At 40.3% G+C, this 22,051-nt stretch overlaps 1 protein-coding gene across 10 annotated transcripts in view; it reads left to right on the top strand.

Annotated features, from left to right (window-relative positions):
- The window catches only part of SYBU (syntabulin), a 120,371-nt gene that overhangs the window by 92,130 nt on the left and 6,190 nt on the right, over window positions 1-22,051 (top strand). For all 10 annotated transcript variants that reach the window (XM_039464564.2, XM_039464565.2, XM_039464563.2 and 7 more), the window contains one exon: window positions 16,552-16,654. In XM_039464564.2, coding sequence (XP_039320498.1) covers window positions 16,552-16,654 — 103 coding nt within the window. The remainder of the gene's footprint in view (window positions 1-16,551; window positions 16,655-22,051) is intronic.

The following is a 22,051-nucleotide window of genomic DNA, read 5'->3' as shown; positions in this document are numbered from 1 at the left end:
CCCTACTAGGCCTTCCATTTCTCCATTTCCTTTTGTTTTCACACTCCCTACAGATGCCAGACATTGTCTGAATTTACCCAGCTCCTTTGTTTTATTGTACTGACAACTGTGCTTGCAAACAAAACTTACATTAAACATTACACAGACACCTGTAATCCCAGCACTTTGGGAGGCTGGAGTGGGTGGATCACTTGAGGTCAGGACTTCCAGACCAGCCTGGTGAAACCCATCTCTACTAAAAATGCAAAAATTAGCCGAGTGTGGTGGCGTGCTCCTGTAGTCCCAGTTACTTGGGAGGCTGAGGTGGGAGGATTGCTTGAGCCTGGGAGGCAGAGGTTGTAGAGAGCCAAGTTCTAGCCACTGCCTTCCAGCCTGGGTGACAGGAGTGAAACCCTGTCAAAGAAAGGAAAAAAAAAAAAAAAAAAAAAAGAAACCATACACAGAGGGTAAATCTAAAATCTAGCATTGATCTTGGAGTACCTCAATCCATTCTTATAAGATTATATAATTTTTCACAAATTCTTCAGGCAATGTATGAGACATTCTTTCATTTGATTGAGATATTTTTGATTTTATTTGCTTTTCCAAATATACCTATCTCCATTCGATTGTTCTTCTATGTGGGTAGCACTGTAGTCAAGCATATAGCAGAAGAATAAAGGTATTTTCTAATGTTTAACTTGATTTCGTTCTTTTTCTATTTTTAGTCATTTTGTTCACCTGGAGTATCAAATGACTTTGAACCTAACAGTTCACAGTTAATTTTGTGAACCTAAGAGCTACCTGGAAAGTGTCTCCTTGTTCAGGGTTCCTTCTCCCTTACCTTATGATCCATCTCCAAACTGTAACAGTCACCTGAATTCCCCGTCAGCCTCCAGTCTCTCCTTCAGATATTTCTATCGTGTTTTCTTCATAAAGCATCACTGTTCATGTTACCACCCCAAACAAAACTCATCACGGCTCTCTCTTGCCTTCAAAATGTCATGGTTCCCTCTTGCCTGTAGCATAGTTTTTACACTTTTCAACTCTCTGGTTACAACTCACGTCTTTGGCTGCATTTCCTCATTTGATCACTGTATTCTAGCCAAACAAGGGATTTCACATACACACACACACACACACACACACACACACACTAAACATGCCCTGTGTTTTTCTTCATCTGTGTTTTAGTTCATGTGAGCTCTTTCATCCAAGGTCAACTCCTGTCCATGCCCCCAACACTATATTCTTCCTGGTATACCAGGCCCATCTCAAGTGTCATCTCTCCCATGACATATTCCCCTGCCCTCATCCCTTCCTCCTAGCTAAAAGGATTTCTTCCCCCTCTGTGTTCTCTGGGTGCCCTCCCTGTCTGTTTTCACTCATTGTATTCTGCCTTATATCCTGGTTGTTCGTCTGGATAGCCCAACTCCTCCTAGGAAACTCCAGCATTTGAATTGTGTTTCTCCATGTCTCCCACATCCAGTACCTTAGCCTAGGAAGTGTTTAACGCATAGTTGAGATGGACTAGATTGAATGCTGTTGTCTTGGTTTCCTTTTCTTAGGTCTTTGTAAATTCTGATCACAAGGATCAAACAGAGTGATGTCAGACAAGCCAGCTCTGCTGCTTACTAGCTCTATGATTTGGGGTGAGTCTCAGCATCACTCAGAACTTTGGTGTCCTGGTCTTTACCTGGTATCTTTGGGAGGAAGGATTAAAGGAAATAGCAGCTGTAGAGTTCTTGAGAGAGTAAGCTCTGAGTCCACAGTGGCTAGTGGCATTATTATCTGACGCTGTCATCCATTGCATTAGTTATCCCTCCAAGGCTTTGTGTAATCAGGAGTCTGCCGTCAACACCATACCATCCATGATTTCATTCATGTCATTAATAAAGCATGTTAAATAGGATATGGATGACATCAGGGCCAGGTGATGTGTTACTAGAGATTTCCCTGGAGGTTGACAGACAGTCCATTCGTCAACATCCCGTGGGTACTGAACTGTGCTATCACCCAGTGCACACATGTCAACCTTGTTCATAAAAGTATCCTAAGTGTTTGTATTAAACATCTGCTGAACTCCAGGTATGTGATGTATATGGCCATCATAACTCTGTCAGAAAAGGAATGAGGATTGTTTTTCACATCTGATTCAGCAAACTCTTGCTGGCTCCTTCTTGCCTTATTAAAGGACCTTCTCTACAATTTTACTGGAGATCAACACCAAACAGCAGTTTGTGATTTTTCAGAATTTAAATTTTATCTTTGTTTATGACCTGCAGACTTTTTGCCCATTTCCAATCTTCTACCTCCCATCCTTTCCAGTTTCTCAAAAATTAGTGATATCATTTCTGCAATCATATATGTAAGTTCTTTCGGTATCTTTCTTCCCTCATTCATTCTGAGTCTCCCCTATAAGCCAGGCTCTGTGCTCTTGGCTCTGGGGATGCAGTGATGAACAAGACAGATCTTTCCAGTTAGCATGGTTTTTGCATGCTGGTATCCTGAGCTGAAAATAACATTTAAGAGATTTGGGAACATGGGTTGGAAGTAGGAGTGGAAGGGAAAATGTTTGTCCTAATTGGAAGTAACACCAGTCTGTCAATCTAACCTAAATGGCAAAATAGGAGAAAGAGAAGCTATTCCTAAATGGTAATGGTGGAGAAACTTTTAATGCTGTGAAATAACATTTCAAGACAACCACATCTACTCTATGCTAAACTGTGCATGATATACTGAGGTACAAAAGAACATACCCTCAAGGAGCTGACAAGCATACTGGAAAATATGTTGAAGCAAACAGGAAATTGCAGTGCAATGTGATAAATACTTGTTAAATTCTGGGTGAGGTCAGAAAAAGGAGAGCCACTAATCCCTTTCCTGAAGGAAGTAAAGGTCAAGGCTAAACTGAGACCTGAAGAACAGGTAGTAGTTAGCCAGGTCCAGAGGGACAAAAAAATAATCCAGCTAGAGGGAACAGTATATGTGAAAACTGGGAGTCTAGAGGCTATAGTGCCTCCTTCAGGAAGCTGTGAATGGCTCCATTGGCAGGAGTTGTGGTAGGACAGTCTGAAGAGATTATGGAGGGTTTGTAAATCATGGTAAGGCATTTGGACTTTATGGACACAGGGCGCCATCGAGGAGTTTCAACAAGGGAATTGCCTAATGAGGTTTCTTTTCTGGAGCCACGTGGAAGACAAACTGCTCAGGGCCACAAGGAGCATCTGGGCACAGTGTGATACTGTTTCAGTAATTCTGGGTGAGAAATGATGATGGCCTCAGGTGGAGCATTCAGAGTAGGAAAGAGCAGACAGATGACACAGTTACTAAACAGACAGATTTGAAATCATGAACCACTTATTGTAGTGATTTTACAACTTGACTGTGCATAGAAGATCACCTGGGCCATTTGTGAAAATGGATTATGAGACTGACTTAAAGAAACGTCAGTCAGCGAATCTGGAGTATGAGTCAAGAATCTGTATTTTTAACAAATAGTCCAGGTGATACTGATGTAGGTGGTCCTCAGACTGCACCATAAAACAACCCTAATTATTTGATGTTTCAAATGGTAATACTTCTTTTAAATGTATTTCTAACATGTTAACTTTTTGCTTAAGAATGAAGATTCAATCCTGTTATTTTGGTTGAAAGTAGAGGAATGACTCAGCCCCAGGGTTTACTGTCCAAGAGCAGTCTCCTTGCTAGTGTTACCTGTGTTCACTAATTGTTTTCTCTCTGGTAGGGGATACAGAATAGAATAGTGATAATTTTGTTAAGACTTTTATTGCAGATGGTTTGTAAATGTGTTTTCAAAGGTTTCAGTGTGCTCCTTGCAAGAGCAAGCAAGCACTTTGGGTGGGATGGGGGGCAAAATTGCCCCAAATCTTGAAGTTCCATGCAGGTGTACTTTCCTGGTGTTTTAGGCATATTTTGAATCTTATTGTGATGTTTCAGATCCCCATTTAAGAACTGTGTGACTCTGAGCAAGTTACTTTTGTCTACTTTCCTCACCTGCAAAATAGGAATAATAATTGTACCCCTTTCATATGCTTGATATGAAGATTAAATGAGAATGCCTGTAAAGCACTTCAAACAGTGTGTGAACATAACAAGTCATTTCTAACTGTGGCTGAGAGAAGCCAGGTAATCTACAACTTATCACTTGTATTTAGAGTTTAGTCACTTAATAAATACCATTTCTTCTTAAATCACATTACTTTAAAAAAAATAGTCTACAGTGCCTATATGTAGGAATTACTGGAAAAACTTAGTGTTTAGCAGCACACATAGCAAACACATGGATAAGTAGGCTAATGATGATAATGATGAATATTTACTGTGCACTTATAATAGTCCACACTATGACATTTAATTCTCACAAAAATGCCATGCAATAGGTGCTCTTTTAGTCCCTTTTAACAGTGAGTAAACTGAGGCTTAAAGAGGTTTAGTGATTGCCTGAGGTCACACTGCCCTTAATGAAAGAGCAGATATTTGAGCCCTGGAACTGCCAATGTCAGAAACTGCTCTTAACCACAGCTGCTAAATACATATTGTCAATTACATACAGTATGGTTAGTATCACTCCATATAATTAAGTAAAAATGGTTCCTAAAATACATTCTACAATGTGTATCTGTATGTTAAATTACAGTAAAGCTGCCTGCTCTCCCTTTGTCAGAGGCAGCCATTCAGGAAGCTGCTGGGGGATCTCAGGTATAGGCCTGTCTTAGAGCAGTGGTCCTCAAACTGTAGTGTCCGTATACCTGGAGGGCTTATTAAAACCTACATTACTGGTCTCACCTCTACCTGTAAGTGACTTAATCTTATAAAATGTCATCTCTGCTAAATTGGTTGTCTTCTCATTCTTCTGAGACATTGACTCTCAAAGAGTGGTGCCAACCAGCAGCATCAGCACCACCTGGGAACATGTTTCTGACTCACTGAGGATGGTTTAAAATCTATCCCATAATTGCCTGACTTGCCCAACAGACATTTAACTTCACAAAGCCATTTTGAAGTGGCAAATCATCAGTTCTAACACATAGATGCTTAGATAAAAATCAAAAGACAGAAATTTCTACTTTGCCTTTAACATTTCTAAAGCATGGTAGTTACTTCCTTATATAGACTTAAATTTTTTTTTTTTTTTTTTAGACAGGGCCTTACTCTGTCACCCAGGCTGGAGTGCAGTGGCATGCTCATAGCTGACTGCAGCCTTGACCTCTGGGGCTCACTTGATCCTCCCACCTCAGCCTCCCAAGTAGCTGGGACTATAAGCACAGGCCACCATGGCCGGCTACTTTTTTATAGTTTTTTTCAGAGATGGGATTATACCATTTTGCCCAGACTGGTTGCAAACCCCTGGGCTCAATTGATCTGCTTGGCTTAGCCTCCCAAAGTGCTAGGATTATAGACAGGAAACACTGCACCCAGCCCTAATACAGAAACATGTGGTGGCTTCTCCTCCTCCAAAACAGTGGGGTTTGCCTTAAAATGAAGATGCACTTGCAACTTGGAATTAAGCCTTGAAATTAGAAACAAGTTCTGAGCTGCATTCAACACCAGCACATACCCTCAGGGAAGTCTTCCTCCATCACACTTCCTCCCCGTTTTGGGACAAGAGGTTTCTCTCTCAGTGAGGTTGTAAGCATAATCCAGCAACTCTGGGTCAGCTGCTCATGTTCATAGGCTCACCTCCTTGCCAACACTAAGTACAGGGTTGTGGAGTGACCTAAGCCAGACTCAACAGGGCATCAGATAATTACTGATCTTTGAGGGCTATTCAGGGTTGGAGCTACCATAAAACAAGGGGTCACCTTAGGTATGTTGGACCCTAAAATTGGGATAAGGTAAAGCAGAGATTCTAGTTTTACTTTTAACTCTTCATAACTACTTTTAATGCTTCATAATGACAGGGAAGAGGGTATAAATACAAATATGTAAGGACAAGTGATCCACAGAACCTTTCTTTTTGCCTATGGAATATATTACTAAAAGTAGATTTTCTCTTGATTTTTTTTTTAGACTCTGGAAATGCAAATACATGTTTATCAGAATGGAAAATTTAGCTAAACAAGTAACTAGAATAAAGTCAACTTATTTTCTCATTATTGGGAAAATGAAGAATAAATGATGGATAAAAAGTATACACTCTAATATTATATAGCAAATGAATGCACTACAACTATATGAGAATTTTAGGAATATAATGTTAAATGAAAATTGTTCCAAAAGATTTTATATACATCATGATAAACTATTCATTTAAAAAAGTTAGAAACAACTAAAAAAATTATCAAATTCACCTTTTAAAAATATATAAATGTGATCATTCTTTGTAAAAGTGAAAGCAAGGAGATGGTGAACAGGAAATGAGATGGAGGAAGACCACATAGATGGATGTGAGTTAGTGACAGTGTGATGGGTCATGGTCTCTTCAGTTATTATATTAAACATAAACAAAACATAAATACATTAACAGAGCAGTCAGTAAATAAATAAAGATAGTCTTGCATGGGCCAATAATGAGAGAATATCGAGAACCAAGAATTAGGATTAATCCAGTTCTTTGCATCTGAGACTCTTTTTTTCTTTTACGGTACTTTAGGTTCTGGGATATATGTGCAGATCATGCAGGATTGTCGCATAGGTACACACATGGCAATGTGGTATCTGAGACACTTTAAAAAAAAAAAAGAAATTGAGAGAACAGCTTTCTAGGTCACAGAGAAAATAATGAAATGTCCCTCACCTATAGAAAAATCGTTCTGTGCTTAGTTTCCATACGTCACTCTCTGACCTGCCACTTCCTCCCCTCATACATGTCAGCAGGGTCAGCCTCTAAATGGAGATCACGAAGTCCGCAGATCAGTAGACTATTAAGAGTTGTCAGTGGAATCACTTCATACAGAATTGTGGCTGTAGGATCCCTAGAATAGGAAAAATATGTGCTTGCTTTTCTTTGATAATCACTTCTCTGAGTAAAGTAAAATGTTTGCATATTTTTTTAGAGAAGTGAAAGTGGGAATTTTGGAAAATAAAAAAGACCTGTGCATCAAATATGAGCAACTCTTAACTTGACCAGTCACAGCCATTGAGGCCTGTGTCTTAGAAGCTTTTAAATTTGCCTGCCCCCAAGTTGACTTGATTGCCTCATTCCCTGCTGTTGCTTCTTCAGTCTTTCAGCATTACCATCTCTGCATGCTGTTCCCTTCACCTTGTGCTGTCTCCACAGCTCTGCTTGCTACAGTCCTGAATTGTGAATGGCTTCAAAAGCTGGCTAGTTCTGTATATCTTCTCCATGGTGTCTTCATGCTTCCAGCAAGAAACAGTCTTTCCCGTTGTTGACCTCTCTTAGCATCTAACTTGAGTCCCTCCTGAGACATTTGCCTTGCTCTGAAGGCAGGACTAGGGTCTCAGCCCACATGTGCTAGCAAAGAGCTGGGGAACACACAAATCTGAACTGATGTGGAGATAATTGCTCTCACCATGTGTTCTTTGTGAGCCACAGATCTTATGAGAAGGGCTTGGTCATTAGCTCCCTGTTGCTTGGTGTGCTGCAGGCCTTCCTGTGAAACTGGAGTATTCTGTCAATACAGCTAAGGTCTGAGGATTTATCTGTTGATTTCTAATCTAAAAGGAGAATTTTTACCATCCTCTGCCAAGATCGTCTTCTGTGGTTTTTTTTTTTTTTTTTCCATGCTTGTTTTGAATCCTTTCTTGCCACTCGCACCATACAACAGCCTCACCTCATTCCTTGTCTCTGTTCTATGGTCTTCCAGATTTTGGCCTCACATGTATTGGGACCTAGATATGGTTCAAAGACGGTAATCATAAGAAGAAAAATAAAAATAATAATGAAATTTTAAAGTGCTTACTGAGCCGCAGCACTAATTTTATGTGTTTTACATATATTATCTTATATCATCCTTGCAACTCTATGAAATAGATACTATTATTATTCTCCTTTCATAGAAAAAAAAAAATGAAGCTCAGAGAGCTTGTCTTTCCCAAGGTCACACAGCTAGTAACTGAAACTACTAAACCATATTATTTTATAAAAGGCAAAGTGAAATAACTTCATAGAGACTGAAAATGTAAGTGAGAAAGAGAGAGGAGATAACTAATGAACCAGGGTGAAAGCTCATCAAGCTATTGGAAGGGGAGCATGGCCAAGTCCAGTGCTGGAACCCTGCTCTGTTTAAATGCAGAGAAGGTGGAGGTCAGTGCTACTGAGAAAGTCCAAGGAGTGAGCCACATGTGAGACAGATGCAACCTTCCTGACACTCTGAGTGCCACTGCCAAGGGAGGGAAGGAAGCTGTGGGTCAGGAGGATGGTGTACCCTGGAGGTTGTCACACAGTGGGGATGAAGATAGGGATTGAAAGGTCAAGGCTGTTTGGTCTTTGGGTCAATTAAGAAAAGCCATGTTTAAGTACAGAAGTGAAGTTTAAAAAAAAGACAAAACATTATTTAAGGGCCCCATTGGATGTCTTGGCAACAAGTTGTGAATTATGTCATCTGTTTCCCAGTAAGTGGGTATTTTATTCCGTTTGTGGTCTAGAATTGCAAGCAGACAGCACCACCTCACTGAGATGAAGAAGAGTGGAGAATGAGGTGACTCCAAAACATTCTCTTTTCCTTCTCCTTATTTTCTGGACCGAATCATAGACTTAAATCCCAGCCCTTCCTGACCTTCTGTCATTCCTGGTGTCGCATTCCCTGTTTCTCTCTCCCAGCCCTTCATCACCTCCTTCCTCCCCTATGAGCGCCTCCTGCAGTGACACCCCTGCTCCACACCCACCACCACCATTAGTGCTGCTCTTTCTGATTTAGGTTTTCCTGCCAGACAGGAGGGCAGGCATCTCATTTTGGTAAACACTGGATAAATGCTTTTCCTTAAATAGAAGCTGCAGACTTTCTAGATAGTTCTTTTAAAGGGACAGAAATTCAGTTCACTTCAGTAAATTTGACAAGAAATCAAAGATAAGTAACATGTACAAGTCTGGAAAATACTTCAGGTAGGATTTGCTCTGTTATCACTGGGTTTCTAAGATAATGAGCTAGGATGAAATTTATGACCACGGTGGATGTTACCTTTCCCAGACCTGCCGGGTGAAAGGCAATGTGGGGAGGGCTGCCTCGTGTACATGCCTGCCACTGGAGTGGTTCCAGAGCTGAGTCAGTGTGGGAAACGATGAATGCCTGTGTGTGGTTCCTTTGATGCTGTGAAGCATGTCTGCCATGGAAAATCCAGGTTGGCCCTGATGGAATAACTCAAATGCAGCATATGCTGGATTGTGAAATCTTTTTCTCTACTGAATGGCCTTTGACACCTCCAACTGCACACTGGTTGGTCCATCGTCTTTTACAACAGGATTATGAGGACTTTGAACCGTGAACCAACTGTTAAGTATCCTACTAGCTTTGCAAACCAACATTTGTGTACATGAGTTTGGCTGGAACTGACCCTGTTTCAAACAACCTGTGCCTTATGTACGCTCCATCTTTCCCTCCAGTCCTCTGACAATGTATTCACTCCAGGAAAGTGTTCCTGGAGAGTTGTGAGGGTACAGATCACTCTGTAAATTAAATTCTTCTCTCCTGTGTACTTTGCCAGTGAATTTCTTCCTCTTCCTCTTGCTGGCCTGTCTTGTCTTCGCTTCTGCTAACTCATTGTTTACATCTCACTGAAGAAAACTCTTGCAATTTTCACAAGACTTGGAGAGAAAGTCCAGGTGCTTTTTTATCTTTGGAGCTCTCCTCCTCACAATATTGGTTCATGGACCACCTGCTGCATAATCAGCTTTAGTAATTATCAAAAATGCAGATGCCTGGGTCACCCTCTTCCCAGATCTTCTGAACTGGAATTCTTGTGAGAGTTGCACAGAAATATGCACTATTATTAAACTTCCATTGTAATCTTCATACACAGTTAGGTTTAGGGGTCATTGCATTATTAATTCTCATTTTAAGAATCATTTTTATGACTCTGTCAAGTACTTTTTATGCATTAAATGAATTCATTTTCACAACAACCCAGTGGGGTGGGAATCATTGTCTTTGCACTTAAAACAGGACCTGACACATGGCAGGTGTTCAATAACTTTTTGCTAAACAAATAATACATTAACCTTTTAAAATGTGTGTGTATACATACATAAGTAAAGCTTAGAGAAATGTTAAAAAAAAACTTGGTCAAGATACAAACCTAGTGACAGGTGGAGCTGGGCTTTATAGCTACTTCTAGTCAGAAACTTTCACTTCCCCTTGTTTATTGAAGTTTCTTTACACCCTCTTTGCTTATCATTTCTCTCATTCACTCTTCTTGTTCAGCAGATGGGTTGCCTGTGTTTCTGCTTAGGACAGGTAGCTAAGCCAGCCCAAGGTACAGGAGTGAACTGGGTGGAGTTGTCTCTGATCCTCTTGGCCTCCTTAGGGCCTCCTCCCTTTTTCAGACCTGAGACGTTCTGAAGGCAGAGTTCTAACCCAGGAGAAACTAGAACTTTTTGGAGGAGTCCATGGGGAGTCTCTTTTAGAATCAGAATCTTTGGAAACACCCTATTGTACACACACACACACACACACACACACACACTATTGTGTACACACAAACACACCCTATTGTGTACACACACACACACACGCAGAATAAAAGAACAGAAACATGCTCTTCACTGAACAATGGCAAAGGGAAAACCACCTTTTGTAAAGAGTAATTTTAAAAATGTATGAGTAGAAAAAAAGCATTTTCTATTATAGGTCTTTTTAAGGGATGGTATAATCAAGGCCTTTTTTGAGAAGCCATCTCCTGGCCTTTGGGCCACTGTACCAGTCAGTAGTTTCAGCTAAAATGGTATTATTAAGGGCTTGCTATATGCTAGGCATTGTTCTAATTTCTCTGCATGTTTCACCTGAATTTCCACAATCTTTTAGCAATACCTAATAACCTCATCCCTAGTTTATAGATGAGGATACTAAGGCAGAGAGAGGGTAAATTCATTCCTCAAGGCACCATAGAGAGTAAGTAGAGGAGCCAAGATTCAAACCCAGGTGTCTCAACTCCAGAACTCTCTTAATACTACATAATATGGTGTGGCTACTCTTATTATAAAAAGATTTTCCTTAAAAAAATTATATTTTTTAAAAGAAAAAAATGGATTGTTCATACATCAATGCACTCCCATATATATTTTATAATACGAGTAATGTGCACATGGTTAGAAAAGCCAAATGGCTCAGAAAGATAATAAAATGAAAATAAGAGTCACTTTATATCCACAGTTTCCTGTTTCCCAGAGACACCGCTGTTAACAGATCATTTTATCCCTCCAGAACATTTTTCTTGAGGGATAAAAATTATTTTATTATTTTAGTAACCCAAAAGAAGATAAAAATCATTTTATCCCTTAAGAAAAATGTTCTGTGCATATAGCAGGTTACATATTATCTAAAGATTTATTTACAAAAAAAGCAGATTTGTAATATCTACTTTTCTGCATCTTGTTTTTCTCATCTAATAACAGGTGTTTGATATCTTTTCACTTCAACACACCCAGGATCATGTTACTCCTTTTCATGATGGCGGAGTATTCTCCCAGGCTGGTGCACCACCTGATTTAACCAGTCTCTACTGATGGACGACTAGGTTGTCTGTTTGGATCCTTATGTGCAGGATAAATCCCTAGCAGTACAGTGTTCCTTTTTATGTGTATAGCATAATTCACACACTTACTAACTCAAAACAAACCTTGCTAAAGGTTTGTTTTTACAAACCCTTAACAGAGCTCGTATTATCAAACTCTTCTGTCTATCAGATTGATGAAAAAAGTCTCCTTACCTTTATTTATATTTTTAGTGGTGTTGATAGATTATATATGGCTTTTCCTGTGTATCAGCCATTTGTTTTTATTTTTCTGTCATCTGCCTATTATGTCCTTGCCCATTTTTCTGTTAGTTTTTCTCTTCCAATTTTATGAGCTTTTGGTAAATGAAGACACTTAGCCTTTTATCATGTATTGTAAATATTTTTTTCAGTGTATCATTTGACCTTCCTATTTTCCCATAAGCAGTTTTATTTTATGTAGTCGGATTTATCAATACAAATTATTCACTGCTAAATACTCCAAGTTCGAACTTCTCTTTTGTGTTTAGATGTTTGTGTATGTGTGTAGATGTTTGTGTGTGTCTGTGTGTGTGTATGATTTTAAGTATATGGCAGGTCCATCAATTGAACATTAATCAGAATGAAAAAAACTTTTCTGAAACTATGATATAAATGGAAATTACATTTTTTCAAGAATACTTTCATTCTCCAATGCAACAAAACTTGTGTATGTATCTTATCAATGTATTGATCGTTTAACCAAATATTCCATTTCTGAGATAAATACCTATGGGGGTTCAGGAAAGTAATTTGCAAAAACTAAAACAAAAACCCTGTTTAAGCTGCGAAGCATTTCTTGGATTCCTTGGCTGGACCCCCCCCCAAGCCTTAGCAGCTAAGAGTCAGTTCTACTGAATGTACTTTAGAGCAGCTTCTTTTAATAGTGTCTTCCATAATTGCATAGGTCCATGGCTACTGCTGCTCCTTATTAGCTGTGCTTAGCTTCAGTGAAAATGGTGTCTCCCTCCTCCCTGGAGACCTGTAAATGTAAAAATCGGTGTATTTTGGTGGGTTGGGTGGGGAAGGAGGCTAGGAGAGAAGGGGTGGGAACTAGGTGTTTTTTGCCTTTTGTTTCAATTTGCTGCCTCTATTTGAGGTGGACTAACATGAAGTAATTTGATAGCTTTGTAGTGATAAAAGATAAGAGAAGGTTTGGAGACACTTAAATCAGTGGTTTATAATGGCTTAATACAGCTTAGTAGAGCTCAGGATTGCTTTATATTGTGATGTTCTGATGTATGAGGACTGCTCCATATCTTGAAAACAGGCAAAAATAATAACATCCTAAGAGACCAGATTACAGGCACTGCTTTAAAATAAGTCTAGTCAGTTATCAGTTTGGGCACGTATTCTTTTTGTTTTCATTTTTCCTTCCTTTACTAATTCCCTAGCATTAACAAACATGCACAGAAGACTTACTACTCTAAAATTATAAATAAAAGGAATATCTCCCAAAAGAGTTCATCAGTGCTATGAAACAAAAAACTGCCAGAACTTCTGGAGGCCACTGGGCATAGCTTCTTGATAGTTGGGAAAACGCCTTCTGCCACAGGATGCTTAGTCATCAAAGTGGCATCAGAGCATTGTCTTAAAGGTCATCAAATTCATCCTGTCTGTTCAGTCCTGGAATATCACTCCACTAACCTGGCAGCTGATCGAAAACAGTATTGATGAGGAACAAAGACTGTTGATGAGGATGACATTCATTGTTTACAAGAAACCTATGGGCCAGGTGCTATAAGTATCATCTCTATTTAATCAATTAGGAATCTGGGACACAGAGAAGTGAAGTAACTTGTTAAAACTCTCCACTTACTGTGGAATAGAGGCAGGCTTTGAATTCAGGCTCTCTAATTGAGGTTCTATGGTTTTGTTGTTGTTGTTGTTTGTTATTTTGAGATGGAGTCTTGCTCTGTCACCCAGGCTGGAGTGCAGTGGCACGATATTGGCTCACTGTAACCTCCGCCTCCCTGGTTCAAGTGATTCTCCTGCCTCAGCTTCCCAAGTGGCTAGGATTACAGGCACTCACCACCATGCCCAGCTGATTTTTGTATTTTTAGTAGAGACAGGGTTTTGCCATGTTGGCCAGGTTCATCTCGAACTTCTGATCTCAGGTAATCCACCCGCCTTGGCTTCCCAAAGTGTTGGCATTATAGGCATGAACCACTGTGTCCGGCTGAGGTTCTCTGTTTTTAGGTTAGGTACTCTGTGTGTGATTTTAGTAACCCAAAAGAGCACTGTAACAATACCTTAGTTGCATATACTGTTTAAAGGAAATGATAAAGAGTGCCTCTCCTTCCTTGTATCTTTGTTGCCAACTAATAGATAAATGGGGGAGGTGGGTTAGGTGTCCAGCCTTTCTCTTATTTTGTTTAGTACATGAAGAGATTATATCAGATGATGCATTAGATTTAGCCTTCCTGTTTTCCCTTAAAAATAATTCATTGATTTTTACACTGCATTACCCAGTTTATGTTTTTTAAATTCATAAATTGAAACAGTTGTGAAGTAGTATATTCATTTTTCACTATTGTAGTATTCAAATAGTCTTGAATACAGCTGCAGGGGTCCCTGAATGTGCCTTCTATTCTCTTTCAGATGTACAGAAGGTAAGAGAGGGAAGTACTGAAGCAAAGTGACCTTAGGCCCTGCAAATACGGAAAAGTCAATATACTGAGTTCCAGTACCAATAAAATATAGAACAAAGTTGTCCTTTTAGTTCAGAGAACATAATTGCCACAGATCAAAAGCACCATGGGGTAACAATGGATTTTCAGCAATCATCTATTCCTGTTCTAGAATTTCTGCTTTTATGCAAGCAGTTAAATTACAATCAATGGGCTTTTGTGAAATGAATGAAAACTGAGTGTTTCAGAGTAATAATTTCACATTAGAAAATAATATCTTAAACTTGATGGCTGTAACCACAGGAGACCTAGATTTGAAAATTGCCTATCTTTATCATTTAACAACCAACCTGGTAATTTACTAGCAAACAAAGCTGGTTGAGTTAGGCTGTCAGGAATAGCATCTTACTGGACCGCATTACCAATCATGAATCTTTGAGATTGCAAACTACTACAGTTTAACAGTGCATTCCTTAGAGTCAACTGATGAAGTTTGGGGAGCTTCTAGGAGCTCATTACATCATTAGACAAAGTCTCTCCAACCCAGAAGGAATAGCTGGTCTCAGTTCTGATAAACTGCCATGTTAATCTTCCCAGAATTCTGCTGGGAGCTGGGAGTCACTGCTGTCATCTGGCTAATGGGTCATTCTTGGTCTCGTTCCTGGAGACCTGGACTTCCTAGAGGCTGGAGTTCCTGAGAGCTCCTGGAAATCAGGGAAAGGATTTTTCTCTCTCTCTCTCTCTGCCTTGTGATTACCTACCTTCCTCTCTAGCAAAACTAATAAAACCCATCAGAGAGAGAAATCTCTTCTCCAGTAGGCCAAAGTCTGGCCTCATCTTATACCTATGGTTCATGTTGGCCTGTTAGGGAGATAGTAATGCATAATTTCATTAAGAACTTCTCCTGTTCCCTTGCTTCTTCCCACTGCCCTCCTGAGGACAAAGCATAGTATCAAAGAAATAGCATGAAGATTTGGTCCTGGATGGGATTTATCACCTGCAAGCCTCAGGCAAATCAGCCTCAGTTTCCTGCATAGTAAAATAGTGAGATTAATGTCTGTTTTACAAAGATATCAAGATTAAATAATATAATGAATAGAAAGCATCTTGAACAGGGCCAGAGACCTAGTAAGCACTCAAAAAAAGTCATTATTATGATAATTATTCTTCACTGCTTTTAGAAAATCAAGGATTTGGGCTATTCATAGTTTCTTTAGCTAAGAAATGTGAGCTGGCTCTGGATTCTAGACCAGAAGAGGCACAAATTGTGTTGTAGGGGTTGAACAACAAGATCAAATTAAACAGTATACCTAGATTTATTTTCAAAAGCACATGGTACTTCACCATTTTTAAACATTCTTTTTCTTCTTCTCATTGTTCTAACTTGCCTCTTCCACCTCCTCTTACTTCCCCAGGCAGTGTGTGAGAATGTTGCCATTATTACTCTTTCAGAACATATTTTCATTAGAATGAATTTATATAAATTATTTTACCTTACAACATATTTCTATTATAATTACCCACCCAACTGTAGTCTGCATTCAAAATATCATGTGATTTTTGCAAACTAATGAACATCCTTGCCTGTACTCCTACCCTGAAGCTAAAATTCCAAATTTCAGTGTAATTTACAGGTTCTATAATTGTTATCCTGTTTAAAAATGTTAAATTTCTGCTTTTATGTTAAGGATCTATATTTTAAAGAAAAACCAAAACTGCAGTCAGAGAAAGTAAGTCCTCAGATAGTGCTGGCACAGGCAGTCTGAGGGTCCAGGCTTTCCTCTTTCCCGACTGCCTCTAAATGGTCAGCTGTCTCCAAACCTAATGTGCCAAATTGAAGTATGACTAGCTGACTGCAGAAGCCCAAAGATAAAGTCTGTTGGAAAAACTACTCTTGGACTGATAAGTATTTCGCTTTTTCTTTTGCTTGAAGTAGAGTGAGCCTGTTGTCAAGTGAGAGCCTCACACACTGGAGAGAGGTGCATTTTTTTTATGCACTTGGGTCACTGCTGACAGTGTCTGCACGAAGACTGGCATCTTTATGAAACCAGCCTTACTGTGTGTCTTGGCTGTGTTGATGAAACGATGTCCTTGTCCTGGGCCTCCTCTTGCCTGCTCTGAGGAAAATGCTGTGAGCCTGGAAGCCCTGGAATCTTGGCACTTGCCAATAGCGTGCAAATGCAGGGAGCAGGGACCTGGAAGGCAGAGAACTGGCCAGCGTGTTCTCCGGTTTTCTTTCCCTCATGCTTCTCTCTCCCCTGTTGTTTTTCAGGCAGTGAAGCTGATTTTAGCTCCTCGAGCAGCACAGGCAGCATTTCTGCTCCTGAGGTCCATATGTCGACTGCGGGAAGCAAGCGATCTTCTTCTTCACGCAAGTAGGCACCGTCTCTGCTCTGTAATTAAGATGCTTTACACAGGTGACTCACCTGCACCTATGTGTCCATAGAACCATCCAGCGTACTGTCTGTTCATATTTTATTATTCAGTCGTGTTTTTTTTGTTTGTTTGTTTTTGGTGGGGGTTAGTGATTTTAAACTGGACTTTTTCCTGCCTTGCCTGCTATGGTCACATGGCACACCTGTGTTTGTTCATCCATGGCTGTCTGCCATCCAGCCCTGGGCATTATGCCCATTCCTCCTTCTGTCCCTTCTCTCTTTCCCTCACTCACCTATGTACTTACCTGGGTAGAAAGCTAGTGGTCTCCCACTTCCCACCAACCTCCCCTCCATGAATCTATGAGTCTCATAGCTGAGAAACCTCTGACTTCATCCCTTTTTCCCCTAGCTGGGCTTCCGTTTTTAACCTTTGTGAAAGAAGCAGTTACTCCCTGACCACTCCCAGCATTTACCCGTGGAGGGAATGAAGAAAGCATAGTAAAGTTCATAGGCATAGGTGGCCACCCAGAGAGCACACTGGCTGGGTGTGTGGCCTCTGAAACCAGGCTGCTTTGGCTCAAATGCCAGCACCACCAACTCCAGGCTGTGTGGCTCTGAGCAAGTCGCTTAACTACTCTATGCCTCGTTTTCCTCATCTGTAAATTAGAGCTAACTACCTCAGAGGGTTTATTGTTAGGATTAAACAAGTTAATAAAGGTAGAATGCTGAGTCAGAGCATGGAGCCTAGCAAGCTTAAACCAATGCTCTCCATTGATGTTATTTGAATTGGGAGAGAGGACTATGAGAACATGGGAGCCACTATTCACATTTAGTGAGAAGGGATGGTAAACCCTAGGATTCTGTGCTTGCCACCAGTGGCTTCATTTATTCATTTAACAAGTATTTATTGAGCATCCACCATGAGGAAACAAAACTCCACAAAATTATATTCATTCTAATAGGACAAGAAGACCAATAAATTGAAAAATAATATAATTATTTTTTAAAAGTAATTACATTATTTTTAAAAACATTCAGGGAAAGGAGATAGATAGTAATGTGGTTTGTGGCATATTTTAGCTTGGTGGGTTGTAGGACACTTCAGTGATGAGCTGAGCTCTGAGCAGGGACTTGAATGAAGCTATGGAGGGAGCCACAAAACATGGGGGAACCTGGCTTCTGACTTTACTGTCCTGGGCCACAGTGTCCAAGAGAGGATTGGACTGTGTGAGTTTTTAAGGTCTCTTTCTGGAGAAAATCCATTTAGTGTCTAAAAGCCTGCCTTTCCAAGACTCAGCAAGCAAATATTTTCTATTTCTTGTGGGTGAGCTGAAGATTTAGCTGATGTTTATAGAGGGACCTGAGACCCCTAGGGCACAGTTTTATCATTAAAAATACAGCTGGAGCCAACAGACCTATAAAGAAAGAGTGAAGTCCACAGTAAAAGAGCACAATTGCTCTATCCCCTGCCCCCACCTCCAACCCCCATTTTGGCAATCCCAAGTGCCTCTGGAATTATAGAACATAATGTAAACATTCTCTATGTAAATCAGATATGGCTTGCTGTGAGAATAAACCATTTATCTAACCCATTCAAGAAATTATGACGTACACATGGAACAAGGTATCAAAGAATATAGAGAATATAGAAAGGCAAAAAAATAAAAAAGGAAGGCCTGTAGGCGAAGCCAATTTAAATATTTCAAAGGAATTTGTGTTTGTAGTTAAATTCCAAGGTCATGTCAATAATACAGTGATTAAGAGAAAATATTCTAGTGTAGAATTCATGGTTTCTTTAAGTGACCTAAAATGGATATATTAAACATAAAATAGCTAATATAATTATATACAAATCAGATGAATGCTTATATTTGTTGTAGCCAAGCAACAATAGACTTCAAAGGTTTAACAAAAATTAATAGATGGAAAATTGAAAATGGCAATGTTCTATCTATTATCTTCAGTTTTTAAAAGAATCTTGGCTGGGCACAGTGGCTCACACCTGTAATCCCAGCACTTTGGGAGGCCGAGGCGGGCAGATTGCTTGAGGTCAGGAGTTTGAGACCAGCCTGGCCAAAATGGTGAAACCCGGTCTCTACTAAAAATACACACACACACACACACACACACACACACACACACAGTAGCCGGGCGTGTAAGTGGTTGCCTGTTATCCCATGTACTTGGGAGGCTGAGGCAGGAAAGGCTGAGGCAGGAGAATGGCTTAAACCTGGGAGGCGGAGGTTGTGGTGAACTGAGATCACACCACTGCATTCCAATCCTGGGCAAGAGAGAAAGACTCCATCTCAAAAAATAAATAAATAAAAGAATCTCACCCAACACAGAGTACCATCAGTAGATTTTCGTCATGGACTATCTCAGGCATTTCATGTAAATTTCATGTTCTGGAGGACTATGCATGGAGCGCAGATCCTCTAGAGTAGCCAGGTATTATCCTTGCCAAACTCTGTAGTATCTTGTCATCTTGTCATCCTTTTTTTTTTGAGATGGAGTTTCGCTCTTGTTACCCAGTCTGGAATGTAATGGCGCCATCTTGGCTCACTGCAACCTCCGCCTCCTGGGTTCAGGCAATTCTCCTGCCTCAGCCTCCTGAGTAGCTGGGATTACAGGCATGCACCACCATGCCTAGCTAATTTTTGTATTTTTAGTAGAGATGGGGTTTCACCATGTTGACCAGGATGGTCTCGATCTCTTGACCTTGTGATCCACCCGCCTCGGCCTCCCAAAGTGCTGGGATTACAGGCATGAGCCACTGTGCCCGGCCACTTAATCACTTTTTAAGAGCCCTGTCATTCTGTGGTACTGGGAGTTAGGACTTCAACATATCAATTTGCAGAGGGTGACACAATTCAACCCTAGATGATGGTGAAGGTGATGATGGTGGTGATGATAATATTACCTGAAGTCCAGAGCCAATGGTCAGGGAATAGAAATTCACCCAGGTCACTCATGAAGTTTCTCCTTCACTCTTCTTTTTCTCTAACCTTCCAGTTGCTCTATTCAGGTTTGTAGAAGGGTGCAGGGTCAGCAGAATTTTCTCTCTTCTTTGTGGACTGCGTTCTTCTTGTCCACCAGACCAAAGGATCTCGGATGGGCTGAAGAGGATAGCATTGGGTTTGCCAGTACATGGCATGACAAACATGGAATCTCAGCTTCCCCTTTGAAAATGTTTACTATTAATGCCTATAATGAGTTTGCACCTATATATGTTAGCATGTGAACTATTAAATGAAGATAACTGATATTTTTAAGCACGTTGCTTCTTTTTAAAAAGTTAGCTCTTACAGGCCGTGCGTGGTGGCTCACACCTGTAATCCCAGCACTTTGGGAGGCTGAGGCTGGCGGATCACGAGGTCAAGAGATCGAGACCATCCTGGCCAACATGATGAAACCCCGTCTCTACTAAAAATAGAAAATTAGCTGGGCATGGTGGCACGTGCCTGTAGTTCCAGCTACTTGGGAGGCTGAGGCAGGAGAATCGCTTGAATCCAGGAGGCAGATGTTATAGTGAGCCAAGATTGCGTCACTGCATTCCAGCCTGGTGACAGTGAGACTTTGTCTCAAAAAATAAAGTTAGCTATTATAAATAGTCTGATAATTTAGTTCCTGAACAATATTCAGAGAGCATAGGAAATAGTGCTAGGGTCACAAAAGGTCATCAATGGAAGTTAACTTGGAATAAAATTCTCCAAGTCAAAATATGGGACAGCTCTTTACATTCCCACCTAGCCTGTAATAGTTAATCCTCCATATTTCTCAAAATCAGATTAAGAAATAGTCTGGTTGGTGCCAGACTTAGAAGTGAAGCATGGAAAAGAAATGCACACGAGGGTACATGTTCCTTTCAGCTACTCATGAAGTTCTTTCTACCACAGGCTGCTGAATTTGGTTTGTCAGAAAGCCATCAGCCCATCTGTTCCATGTAAAGTGACCTCTTCTCACGAAGAGAAGAGCAGCATTCATTTGGATGATTTCAAAAGGAAAGAACTTTCACTTGAGAACTTGGTTACATTTTGTTTATGTTTGATTTGCTAGGTTGACAGCCAGTTGAAATTATATTTGATTGTAAATAAGTAATCATGGTTTCAAAGCCAAGTATACCCCCATGCACACTCGCATTCACATTTACACACATTTCTCATTAAGATGTCAGTTGGATACAGCTGTGCAAAGAAAGGATTGTCAGGAAGCAGTACTACTATATGAAAGGTGTTTTGTTTTCTCTTTTTTCTTTGCCATCGAGTAATATTCCTGACATAGAACTTTTATCCTGTTTAAGTAATTTTAACATTCTCAAGACACTTCCTTACACTAGTGGGTATCAAATCTCTGCAACAGGTGAGGTTTGAACAAGTTTATCCTCTAATAATACTCTATAGTTGAGTTACACTTAATAGCTTGTAGAATGCACTCACATGCATTCTTTGATTTAATTTTCACATCAGTTCTGTGAGGAAGGTAGGAAAGGGGTGTGTGTGTGTGTGTGTGTGTGTGTGTGTGTGTGTTGATCCTTATGTTAAGTGGCTCACTTGCCTAAGTTCCTACTAAGTGGCAGTTCCAGTGACTCATACCTGGTTTATTTATTTAGCAGTCCTTTAGGGAACACTTACCATGTATCAAAAGTAGGAGGGTAGAAAGAACAGGCTGTGTTTCTGCCCTCAAGGATGGCTAGTCTAGCAGGAAGGACAAGTAAGTATGCAGTTGTGACACCATGTTATAAGTCCAGTGGTGGAAATTTGCACCGAATTTTAGGGAGCATTAAAAGATGCCCCTACACAGGCCTAGGGAAGGAAGAATTCAGAGAAAGCTCTGTAGAGTAAGTCCCCATCAGTCTCAAAGTATGAAGTATCCTGGTATCCAGGGGCTTAGGGAAGGGAGAAGGAGAACATTCTAGCAGAGATTATGAGTTCAAAAACCTACGGATGGTCAAGCATGGATCCTTCAGTAAGTCATTTGGAATGCTGTAGTACAGAGGGAGGAGGGAGGTGTGGTGGAGGATGGGGTTGAATGGAGTGGTGTGATTGGACCTTGTGAACCATCTTACGGAGGCTGGCCTTTGTTCTGGAGGCAGTGGGGAAACATCAAAAGGCTTTAAGGAGTACAGTGAATCAGATTCCATTTTGAAAGACCACTCCAGCCACAGGCCAACCTTCTACTGGAGGGAGCAGGGCAAGAGGCAGGAGAACCAAGATGGGCTGTTATAGCATTTCAACAACTAAATGACAAAGATTGTCTGAAGTTGGGGCTAGAAAAAAATGAAAAAATATTTTTAAGTGGTCAAAATTACGGACTATACATTTATGTGTGTTCTGTTTATCTGCCCTGTTTTCTCCTCCGTTATGGGCTACCACCTTCCCCCATCCTCCAAATGAACCA

The sequence above is a fragment of the Saimiri boliviensis genome, chromosome 15 (assembly GCF_048565385.1).
Source record: "Saimiri boliviensis isolate mSaiBol1 chromosome 15, mSaiBol1.pri, whole genome shotgun sequence".
Lineage (NCBI taxonomy): Eukaryota > Metazoa > Chordata > Mammalia > Primates > Cebidae > Saimiri > Saimiri boliviensis.
The sequence above is the reverse complement of the archived record's forward strand: the minus strand, read 5'-3'. Positions and strand labels throughout refer to the sequence as shown.